Source organism: Uloborus diversus, chromosome 7 (assembly GCF_026930045.1).
Source record: "Uloborus diversus isolate 005 chromosome 7, Udiv.v.3.1, whole genome shotgun sequence".
NCBI classification, from domain to species: domain Eukaryota; kingdom Metazoa; phylum Arthropoda; class Arachnida; order Araneae; family Uloboridae; genus Uloborus; species Uloborus diversus.
This window is the reverse complement of record NC_072737.1, coordinates 102,911,119-102,923,773: the sequence shown is the minus strand read 5'-3', so window position 1 is coordinate 102,923,773 and position 12,655 is coordinate 102,911,119. Positions and strand designations below refer to the sequence as shown.

At 34.7% G+C, this 12,655-nt stretch overlaps 2 protein-coding genes across 2 annotated transcripts in view; one reads left to right on the top strand and one right to left on the bottom strand.

Moving 5' to 3' along the window:
- Nucleotides 1–6,006, top strand: part of LOC129226054 (uncharacterized) — a 49,580-nt gene extending 43,574 nt beyond the window's left edge. Inside the window, exons 4-5 of the mRNA XM_054860635.1 lie at nt 4,337–4,366; nt 5,850–6,006. Coding sequence (XP_054716610.1) covers nt 4,337–4,366; nt 5,850–5,909 — 90 coding nt within the window. The 3' untranslated portion in view covers nt 5,910–6,006. The remainder of the gene's footprint in view (nt 1–4,336; nt 4,367–5,849) is intronic.
- Nucleotides 6,007–8,355: 2,349 nt separating this feature from the next.
- The window catches only part of LOC129226820 (cilia- and flagella-associated protein 53-like), a 37,303-nt gene continuing 33,003 nt past the window's right edge, over nt 8,356–12,655 (bottom strand). The window contains exons 7-8 of the mRNA XM_054861448.1: nt 11,853–11,995; nt 8,356–8,550 (exon numbers count right to left, since the gene is read on the bottom strand). Of these exons, the coding sequence (XP_054717423.1) occupies nt 8,356–8,550; nt 11,853–11,995 (338 nt within the window). The remainder of the gene's footprint in view (nt 8,551–11,852; nt 11,996–12,655) is intronic.

Below are 12,655 nucleotides of genomic sequence, written 5' to 3'. Positions count from 1 at the left end.
TGCACTTTAGAGCAAAAATGAAAATAATGTTGAACTTTACAAAGCACTTTGCAAACTCTCAAACAATATTGAATCTTTGCTCTCCAACTCTTTTAATCAAACAACAATGCGCCAATATTTTAAGACCCATGTGCAAATTAAAAAAAAAACCCTCATGTTTAATTAAAATGATAACTGTATTTTAAAATATACTTAAAACAAAAATAAATGAAGTAATTCAATTCATTTTTAGAGTATTTGAATTTCAAAATCTTTCTTTTTTTTTAAATGTAGGTATGCCGGTTAATAAAATCAGCCGCTTTATAAAATCAAATGTCCTCAGAACGAATGTGATTTTAATAAGCGGCGGGCACTGTAGTTGTTTTTACTTTCTTCTATCTATACTAATATTATAAAGAGAGAGAGCGGATTTCTGTATGTTTATATGTTCGAGGTAATCTCCGGAACCATTGCAACTATTTGAAAAATTCTTTCACTGTATGAAAAGTATCTTCTTACGGAGTGACATAGGCTATAAATTATGTAAATATGTACTTATACTATTTTTTTAACAATAATTTGTCTCCGTTACCAATTTATGTTCCGTACAGTTTTATTCTTATGTGCGTGAAAGCTCGGTTCGGTCACCTCACATTTGCAAATCCAAAATGGTTAAAGGTTCTCTTCAAAGTGATCGCTTCGGGATGGAAATAAGAAAAGAAAGTGAGAAAAAAATCGCGAAGCCATCATAAGAAGCGCCAAAGGCTTTGCATGTATTTGAGGCTGCACAGAATAATGTATGTAGCATTCTAATAGCATCGGACATTACAAACCACTTAGAGTCACAGAATGGTTGTGCTTCAAACTTTATTTAAACGGATTAAATCTGATATTAGCTACTGGCAAATTAGTTTTTGAATTCAAGTAGTGCAGATGGGCGATATTAATCCATTACGCAAAATTTGTGTATGTGATTATATACACAGTATGTCATAATATAAAAATTTATGAAGCTTGAGGGTATACGCTATGTGTCTAAAAATGTTTGAGAGTATACGGCGTATATGGAGGATCCTTATGGGAACACCACTGGAATTTTGACGACATGAATTCAAGTTATAGTTGCGATGCAAGCCATCAATAGAAACAAGAAAACCAACGCGTGGAGTCCTATCGCAATTCGTGATTGCGAAAAACATAATTTGAATTCATGATCTCAAAATTCAAACTATTTTTTTAAAGATGCTTTAAAATTCAAAACTTGAATCTATAAAATCTTTTAAAACTTGTTTTTTTTTTCAAAATTTGTCATATTTCAAAAGTCCAATGTTCACAATTCTGTGCTTGTTAAGTTCAGCCTTGAAATTAGTTTGTTGATTTGAAAAACAATTTTGAAATTAGTATCATACATTTTTGTTTTTGGCAACAACTAAAAAACATGTCCCATCGATCACATAATCGACCAACCAAACTTACAGAACAGAATAAGCATAATAAACGCTTTCAAAAACGACATAGAAAGATTTAATATCAGTATAAATTAAAATAAATCTTCACGAAAGAAATATTTTAAGCTCGTTTAGCACACGTGATTTAAAAAGATTTGTAAATAATGAAGATACTTCAAAACATTCGAACGCTCTAGATTACTCTTCTCTCACTGGCAATTCTTCACTAATCCTATTGATCCAACTTTCATAAAGAGCAAGCATTAAATCTTTAGCCATATATTTAAACAGAACTAGACAAGAGCCAGACGATATAAAATACTAAACCATAGGAAGGAGTAGTGAAAAATAGTGTTTGTTTATCGCCAGGCATCCGTGAACTATAATTTCCAAGCGCATTTAGTTCGAACTCCCAAAAAAGAAGCGTTGAAAATATATATATATGAACAAGATAAATCTCTGAGTTTTATAAAGTTCTTTTCAAAAACTTTTCGCGAGAGAAAGAAAACTCTCAGTTCTTTTTCCAATTAAAAGCTTTGAAACTGCCGTTGTTTATCCATGTCTCCAAAAAATTATTTGCTTTCGTTTTTTATTCTCCTACTTTTATTGTTGTCAGTATTGTCGATATATTTTAGAGAAGAAAGCACTTTAAGTCTGCAAAGTGCAAATAGAACGCTCAAAAACTGAATTATTCGAAACTATAAAAATGAATGAAGTTGAATTTAATATAAAAGAAAAATAAATATATTCAGTAATAAAATTATATTTGGTAACGAATTGAATTACGAGTGTTTTTTTGATTGTTTGACTTTCTCGTTAAAAAATTGATTTGCTATAATATCTAAAGAAATTTCTAAAAGTTAATAAATTAAAAGTATTTATTAACCGTAATGCATGCGCTTTTTAACACGCTTTTATTAGCTTCATCTGTATGTATGTATGTATGTATGTATCTTGTAACGGAATCTTGCAGCTCAAATTTCGCCCACTTCCTGCGATCGGATTCTTTTGAAATTTGGCACGCGACCTCAGACCCGATGACAATGCAATATTCCATAATCAAATTAATTAATTAACTCTTTTAATTGTTAGTTTCATCCAATTTTAATCAATATTTTGGCATAAATCCAACAATGTGAAAAAGGAAAAATTAAAAAAAAAACATTAAAAAATGCTCGCAAAAATTATTTAAAAATATCTACAAAAACCTTTAATTTTTCTGCATCAGGCAAAATTTGTTCCAATGTTCCAAGGTATTTAGAACATGAAATATAATTGTTTTTAACTAATTTCATGCCAAAATTTAGATGAGCCTTCAATTGGGAAATTCATTGCTGATCAGACCATTGTTGAACAAAACTTTTACTCAAATGCATCTCAAATTTTCAAAGTAATATAAATATGATTTCCGCAAACTACATCGATGACTCAGTAGCTTCCCATCGGGGTGCCCTTGTTTTAACTTTAAGATATTACCTTGCACTCGTTTTATGAATAATTTCGTCGCCTCATAATTCCCCAACATAAGACTAAAAAACAGAAAAATAAAATAATAGTTTAAAAAACTAAAAAACACGCTTTCGTAGCAAAATGAACTAAAAAGCGAAAAATAATCTTTGGATGATAGTAGTTGACCAATCACTTAATTTTAATGTAATACAAAAAAGCGTGGGGGGCTTCTTATTAGTTGTCTTGAATTTCTTCCATGTGTTGTCCAGCAAAAATGTAAATAGACAGCACCCCACGCTTTTTTTTATTACATTAAAATTAAGTGATTGGTCAACTACTATCATCCAAAGATTATTTTTCACTTTTTAGTTCATTTTGCTACGAAAGCGTGTTTTTTTAGTTTCTTAAACTATTATTTTATTCTTTTAAATATTGAACAATAATCAAAGTTAAACAAATAAGTTGAACAAATAATCCATACAAATATTCTTGTAAAGCAATAAAAGGCAAACTATTTAGTTGTCAGTATGCCGGTAGTAAGAATTTCATTAGGCGTCACTTTTTTGAAAGGGCTACGCAGTCTTTTTACGCAAAATCAAAATGCTAAACGATATTTTTTTTTTAAAGTTGAAAATCTTAAAAGTTAAAAATCCTAAATGCGATAATTATATGTAAGTAATATATTTTTAAGAAATCAGTTCAAAAGGGCTGCACCTTGAGTTGGGTTTTAAAAACGTCGTCTATTAATTAATGCCAGTTACCCGTCTTGTCATACATTCATTTTTTTTTTAAATTTTTTAACGGGGTGATTTGGTTGCGACGCTCAAAGTGAACGGCAGATTATTTTAACGCCTGTTACCTGAATTCATATACAGAATTTGAACGGTAATTAAGTACGACAACTTCAACCCTTTGTGGTAAATGAAAAAATGTTTTCCCAGGGGTACCCACCCCCTAAGAGCATGGGTGATACCCTACATATCGGGTAGACTCCCCGAAAAGCAAGAACCCCTCCCCCCCCCCTCAAAAAAAGCGAGGAATACGCCTAAAAACACCCTGAAAAGTTCAATGGCGCAACCTGCGCCATGATCCCCCGAACTGGGCACCTTTCTAGTGTTTTCCGGCAGTTTTGTTCTTCTTTTCAGCTTTGTCTTTTTCCAGTGTTCATCTTTTGAATTTCAACTCTGAAAAGGGCTACATAACCTACTACGGCTTTGGCCAATAATTGCTACAGTAAAACCAAAAATCTGACCAAATCAGTTCTAGCTGAATTTGTTACACTTATATACCTACTTTGATGTTTGGAAATTTAGGTTCATTTAGTCACGCAATCATTATTTCGGACAATACAATTAATGACTTTTTAAGGGAAACCAAAAATTCCTAGTAGTGACATAAATGCATTTTGATTATCATTCTATAGTGAATAGAATTGTAATATATCCATTTATATTTTTCAGATTGAAGATTGTATGAAAAAATCTGGAAAAGTAAGTACAGAGTTTTTTTTTACTATGCCTCTCTTGAAATTTAAAGGGGAAAATAATCTATAAAATGCTGCTGTTTGGTTGTATGTTTTCTTCTTCGCGTTTTAAACTTTGTATTATGAGAAAATCTGCTGTAGTTTTCTTACAATAAACATATATGAAAGATTCAGCGGGTCGTATGAGACCAGCAGGATACGGATAGAGTGTTACTGGTTGTAGAACTTCTTAAGCTTATAAACTGATTGTGTACAGTGCGATTATCTACCTACATAGACCTCATGAGGAAATAAAAGAGGTGTTTCCATTGGCCCGCTAGACTAAGAGGTAAAAGGAAACACGCTGAGAGGGAACATAATTTCAGTCACTAACAAAGTCATTAAGTCAAATCGTTCATATCCAGTAGCTCTCATAGAGTGCAGTCTTGGACACAATGCACAGCATTTTGTGTCTCTATTTATCCAAAAGAAAAAGAAGGATCTAAAGTTAAAACATTGAAATTTTTTTCCCTTTACCCTCAGCTGACCCTAATGTATTTGCGAAAACGTTTTCACTCAAATTTCGGCCTAAATGCTCATTTTACTCACCTCTGAATGAATGTTGAGTCTTTGTTTCGGCACGTCCGCACGTGCACAGGTTTCTACGAACGTATGATCAACCGAGATATCCATTTTGACCATTCACGACTTGATTCTTTTTTTACAATCTAATAGCCTAATCTTCAAACAATGATGACGCTTACACTGTTCTTTAGGTACACGCGAAACTCTCATCTTTGGCTGCATTCCGATACAAATCGCCGCGGTTACACTGCGTGGCCGGTCAGGTTGCGGTTATGACGTCACTGGTATTTTTCTGTTGAGCCAAGTAGAACATCTTTGTTTCCGAAAACTCGAGGCTACAGTACGGTTTGTTTTAGTTCAGAAGCAGACGACGTTCCACTCAAAGAAAGTCTAAAACTTGAAACATGACTGGATTGGCCAAAAATACCATGTAATTTCGCGAACCAAGTTGAGACTGTGGTGAGGGTGGTTGCAACGGACACCGACCGCAAGCATTTTTGAATGCTGATAAGTGACGTCAAATAACAGCTGTTTGTCGTTCCCGAACGCTTTCGGTACCACCAATGCGACCGTTCCTTGTTCCTGAACGTACCCTTCATGCTGCGTAGTCTTCACTCACCAATAGTTTAGTTTCAAACATCACAACGAATTACAAATAGGAGCACCGTTTATACGTTTTTGAAGGGACTGGATGAAAAAAGCGTACAAACGAAAAAACGTACAATAGGTATAGGTTAATGTGTATTAGACTTTGCAGGGACTAATTTTGAAAACGTATAATTGATAAAAACGTATAAAAGAGAAACGTATAAACGGTGTTTCACTGTAAAGTAATATAATTTATTTTCACATACTCCATGTTTTCGTTTACCCTAATCGACATAATAACATCATAACTGCAACAATGTTTTTTTTTTTCTTTTTAGAAAGTGAACCGGAAAGCTCGTGCCAAAATGATGGTCTGTATGATGAAGGTGCTCACATGATCATCCATCTTGCCTCTTCTTCATTCATCTTGTGTCCTATGATTATGTCACAGTCTACTCCTCTCTCTCGTGTCTTCAATAAAATGTCATACTCTCACTTGTCTTTATGAGTTATTAAAGCATAGACCATGGTGTGTACAATAAACGTTTACTGGTGTACATAATAGGTCAACTGAACGAGGTGACTGTTAAATGTGGGTCACTTGACACACCTTTTATTTTCGAGGTAAACCGTGCAAGGTTAGACAACACAGCTAGTTTTGTAAACAAAATTATCGTTATATCAGCACAGAATTTCAAAGATACTTGTTTTGGGGCTATTAGGGACTTCTTGTATTTTATCAGAAATATTCTTTCAACTTCAATAAGCGCAATAGCGGGAAATTATTCCAAAGTAAACAACTCAGAGAGAGGTAGTTGTTTCAACCGTAAGAAGTCCACTTTTGACATTCGATATAGGGTCAACAAAGAAAAGTAATAATAATGACTAGAGGCTCTGTCCCCTGCTCGTTTCACTCACCAACCCCTGTTCACCAACAACAGCGACTCGTTCCCCAAACCACTTCAGCAGCAACTGAATTGGCTGAAAAAATATTAATTGACATTTTAATGGACCTTATCCGCCTGACATCACTGCAGTGCATTATGGGAGCTGTAGCAAACGAAAATCCGGTACTACAACCTATAATAACACTTTATGCGGCTTATAAACTCTTCTTTCTGTTTAAAAAAGAGAGCTTTTGGAAGTTTTTAACTAAGAAACGTTGTAAAAGAATGATGAACGATTCATTTGATACGAAATACTGTTGATAATCGTATTTTCATGGTTTTACTTTGGTTCCTTATCGGAAGCATGGTGAAAACATAAATTCTCCTTTTACTGTTACCTTTTTCTCAGCATTTTTCATGCAATTATCTCTATAAGCCCTAAGCATGTTCATGATGCGTATGAAGTCCAGAAATCCTTAAATAAAACGAGTTTTTTTAGCACTACTACCACTGCGTAGTTGTCAAGACAGCTGAAGGGACCGTTGCCAAACCGTGAATAAGGTCCTTAGGATTAATATCTTTGCTAACTAAAGACGTACAATGATGAGCCTGAGCGAAATGAACCTCGTAAAATTTAAAATTTTTTGTATCCCATTCGACTTTAAAATTCCTGTGGTTCAAGACGAGATGAGACTTCAGGCACACAGACCGGTACAGATCTTAATAGTATGGAAAATATAATGGCAATAACTGACAGGGGGACTGAAATTAAAAAAAAAATTTGTCAAGCACTTTTTTGTAACGTATCAATAACAATGGAAACCAAGGAAATGGTGTCTCCATTCCTGGTCATTTCTCTCTCAGAGCAACATAAAGACGGGCAATTTTCTGAATGCAAAGGTTTTACCTATAATCATTACACGAAATTATCTTACATATTCTGGAAAAATAGTTCAACATTGAAACATTTTATGCATATCTTTTTCTGTCCTCAGGAATTCCTCGTTGCTTATGGGGTAAATCTCTCAACATTTGAGAAATTGAACACATTGATAAATTTGGGTTGTGCCCAATTGTCCTAGCATTGCTTTAAAAGAATGCTCACAGCTTTCATAAAAAGGTCATAAAAATGATAATTTCTGCCCGAATAGGAAACTTTAAAGAACACCATTCTTTACACAAAGGATAAAATGTACTGTACGTCACGTATGGGATATCTGCAGAGATATGCTAAACAATACTGAAGTAACGCATAATCTCTACTCACTGCTTTTTTAATGCATGCCCCTGAACTCATCAGACAACTCGACTCTCGGTGAGACACGAGACGCCTGAACCGCAGCTTGAAGCTTTCTTAAAGCCTGATTCACCATATTACTTATGTCTCGGTCAGAGATCTGAACCGTAGATTGAAGCATTCTTAAGGCTTGATTCACCATATTACTTAACTCTCGATCAGATATCTGAACCGAAGATTGAAGGTTTCTTAAGGCCAGGTTCATCATATTTCTTTAACTCTCAGTCAGAGATTCGAACCGCAGATTGAAGCCTTCTCATTAGTTCAAGAAAGCTTCGACCGGTGGATCGGTTATCTGACCGAATGGTCGAATTGTCATAGTAATATGGGAGTTAGGCAGTGGCCTAAAGTTGAAAAAAATCAATTTCAAAATTACCTTTGAAACCATCTTTTAATGGAAAACGAACAATGATAAAAATAGGAAGAACTTGTGATATTCTTTTTAAATCTTGGATAAGTCGGAGACAAGCCACATGTTGAACTTGTAAGCCGACAAAATTCCCGCTGGGAAATCACGTGAGGAGAAAACGTGTTATGAGACATTAAGAATTTAATAGATATCTTTGAGCAAAAAAAAAAAAAAAACATGCTGTTAAACAATACTAAGAACTTTAAGAATTCAATGAATATTTTTCAAAGCTGCATCCATCATTTAATTTATCAACTGTTGCCTAGTTCTTTGCGGATTTCTTTTCTTCTGGTGCGATAGGGATGTTCTCTGTCAATCTTCATTTCCATCAAGAGTTTCTCTATCTTCGCTTCCTCCTGTTCCCGTTCCCTCCTTATTCTTTCGAGCTCCATCCTCTTCTTCAGCTCGTCTTGCTCAATCTTTTGCTCTTTCTCCCTGATTTGCTCCTGTGAGAAAATAAAATAACAGTTAAGTACGAATGATATCATCCAATCTCTGCAAGATTATTCTGGAGCATGCTTTCTCAACCCCTTATTTACTGGGAAAACTTCTAAGAGGCTTTTTCCGGCCTCCTCGCGGAATCTTTTCGCTTTGAATTGACGTCGTAACTCCTTCACCAACCGTCGCAGCCCACAAATTCTGCAAACGGAGAGGGTTTGAGAAATAAATTATGACGTCAAATCGGAGCGAAATGCTACCTATTTTTCATGGCATACGGCCCAAAGCTTCAATTTTCTTGTACTTAAAACGCTTTTGTCGCTAGCTAGAGTTTGAAACTTAGTTCTGCACAGCTTATTAAATTGTTGAACAGCAGCACAAAGCGAATTTCTTTTGGAAGCTTGATGAAAACATAGAAAAGTGATGTCAGAGTTAAGACTGGCACAAATCAGTAAACAAAGGGATAACTTATTACGGACCGCTTGAGGGACTTAGACGTTCAGTTCTATACAGCCCACAATTGTTGGGTATAAGCCCTAACTGATTTTCTGTTAGAAACAAAAAAAGGGTTAACATAGTATGGATCGCTTAAGGGATTTTGAAGGTTATTTTTGCAGTAACAGCTCATTCAATTGTTGAGTTAGAGCACAAGTTGATCTTCTTTTGGAAGCTTGATAAAGATAAAGAACGCTTGAGGAATTGTTTTCAGTTCTAAGCAGCTCATTAAGGTGTTGAATAACAGCACAATCTTATTCTCTTTTGAAAACTTGACAAAGACAAAGAAAAGCAACGGTACAGAAATAAGACGGATAAAAATTAGAAAACAAAGGGTGAACACAAAGTGGACTACTTGAGAGACTTAGAAGTTTAATTCTGCACAGGCGATTAAATTGTTGGGAAACAACATTAGTTGATGTAAATATTTTAGTAATTCTTTTTAGTTTGAATTTAAGATATAAACTTGATCCATCCTTAATGGAGAAACCTACCACTTATTTCTTGTGGTGGTTCAAAATTAAGTGTCTTTTAACTTAAAATAATCAGTAACCAACGTTATAAAGCACAAAATTATGCAAATTACTGCATTAGAATACAAACGTACGGCCCTTTTAAGCCAACTACAGAGTGATCAGCGAATAAGCCCTGATTTCAAAATTAAATATCTCTACAACAAAGATCGATATAATTATGCGGTAAACTGTACGTTTATTAGCAAAACGGTAAAAATCGTGCGCAAAAGTTTAGAAAATTTAGTTTCGAAAATCGTCAACTGATGCTGTTGTAATTACAATGACCTATCAATAGCCTTTAAAATGTGCTTCGAAGTATAAAGCGATCAGTACGACTGTTGGATGGTGAAAAGAGGCTAGCGTAGAAAGTGAAATAATGTATTCCATTGAAGAACGTGTGTTTTAGGTACTGGAATTCCACCGATTACAACACAGTCCTACGGTAACACGTTGCAGTTTTCGAAACCGATTCAATGTTCTACTGAACGGTTTTACGTTAAACTTTTGGAACAGTTTGTTAGCAATCAACTCGCGTTGGAGGATTGACCAGGTATCGACTGGTTTTACTGACACAGGAATAGATTGGCCTCCATATTCTCCCGATCAGACTCCTTGTGACTTCTTTCTATAGGGCGCATTAAAAGACAATGTCTGTGGAAACAATCCCGGTACTCTAGATGAGCTTGGATCGTTGATTGGTGTTGCGTGTAATTCCATTTCCGTTAAGACATTGCAAGATGTCATGTTCAATTTCATTGTTCGTTTAGGCCACGTCATTTCTTCGAACGGTGAATACTTTGAAAAAAATGTATTCTGATTGCAAACACTGCTTCACACTGTATTGTTTCTTTTTCTTTTTTTTCAGACTCCTTTTAGAGAAAGAGTTTTAAGCGCAGAGCGCTATGTGTTGACGATTTTCGTAACTAAATTTTCTTAACTTTTATGCACGATTTTTACAGTTTAGCTAATAAACGTACAGTTTACCGCATAATTCTATCGATCTTTGTTGTACAGTTATTTAATTTTGAAATCAGGGCTTATTTGCTGATCACCCTGTAAATAACGAATAAATACCTTTATGCTGAAAATTAAAATATTCAGTTAAACTGATTACAGTAGACCCTTGTTTTACGCGGTTTCGATTATACGCGGTTTAAGATTTGATACCTTAACTTTATTTTACGCGGATGAGTTTCGGTTTTACGCGGATGCGGCAATGCAAACAGATATAATGTTCCCCTTTTTCAAAATCCAAACTCCTTAAGATTGCAGATTACACGTAGTCAACTGCATTTTGGCGTTCTAATAATCGAGCTTGGGCCTGTTAGAGACATTTTATGCGATTGCTCCACAGCTCTTTCCAGAAGTAAAGGCGTTAGACTCACACAGTTCAGAACTCACTGGAAGAAGAGCTTTTAGGGGTGACAAAGGAGACCAAAACCAACGAGGATACCGACGTAGTTGTGACGTCGGTGGCGCACAACTAAAAACGTTCACATTGAAAAATTTGAGCCTTTCCTAGACAGCAGAAATGATCTTTCTGATTTGTTAGTGAAGGAAGATTCTATCATGGAAATGGCGCTCAAGTAATCATGGATGCGTTAATGCTCTCCAAAGAATTACAGAGAAAAATTCTTAATGACTGTCAAAAAGACTATCATAGCCAGCTCCTCTTTATAAACAAAACACGAAATTAATTTATGTTTCGTTTATGCATGCTTTGCATAAAAGTCGATATAAATACACATTAAACTTATTATATAATTAGTCATCGCTTGAATGAAGTATTTTGTTATCTACGGAACCAAACCCCTATTTTAACACTAGTATTGGGTCTCAATTTATGCGGTTTCGATTTACGCGACATTTCCGTGGAACGTAACCCCCGCGTAAAACGAGGATCTACTGTATTTTAATTTTTAGCACAATTGTATTTATTCGTTTTTATGTCTTATAACGTTTTCAGTACCAATAATGCTTTGCAAAAATATCTTTTTTAATTTCAGTTACAGAAAGAAACATGGTGCTACCTGTTCTGTTTTATTTTTTTATTATTTATAAAATCAAAAAATGCTACATACTGGCAGCATTATAAAGTAACATGATTTTATAGAAGGTCATTGAAAACATTTTACGCGATGCCCTGGAATCGCAGCATTGTTTCTGGGTCCTCAATCAACTGCGTTTGTTATCAAAAGCAAACTGCAGCAAAGTGACCTAATCTGTAATTTAATTTGTAGTACCAAATTCGTAAATTCAATTCGTAATTTTAAACTTTACCGGGATCACCTGATACTTACTAGAAGCTCTTTCTGATGCGATATGTTTCGTTCTCGAATCAGCATTAGTTTTTTCATCGCCTTCTCTTTATCACTTGCATCCTCCTCCAAGACCTTTTGCCCGTATAATTTGCTCATCTCTTGCATCTTTAGGGCTCTTGACACTGGAAGAAACACGTGGTTTTAACTTTCTCTCGTTCAAATTAGTATTTACAATGACTACAGACAAAATGCAATGCAATCGGGTTGCGAAATTTTAAAAGTATTTCTTTTTCTGAAAGAGCATGCTTAAAAATAGAGGATCTAACCATTTTTCAAATATTTTGACTAAGTTTAACATTTTTTAACAATTATTTTAATCGGTGCGCAGATTGAAGTTCATTTTTTACGCTTCTGCACATGACATCACAAGTGATGAAATGACATTCACTGATGCCATTAGCGCACAGTCCAAAATATCACGTCCTGGCAATGCGGTTGACAGCAAATCATAAACACTTAGCTCGCCAAAGAACATCACTTGTGACGTCATAAAGACCACGCCTTATTTGCAAAATCGAACGTTTAAAAAAAATAAGTAAAAAATAACTGTTGGGAAAATAAAAGTTTTTTCTGGCTCCATTTTATTTATTTATTTATTTTTGCTTATCCTACCTATTTCAGTGACTGATAAAAGTAGTATTTTTGACTGAAGGAAACAACCCCATTGCAGATAACTACAATCATTTGCACAATGATGATGAGCAACATATTTAGGGCACAAGTGTTTAATAATAGTCGTCCATCATAAGAGATAAGAGTTTACAAAGTACACTTTTTTCAAT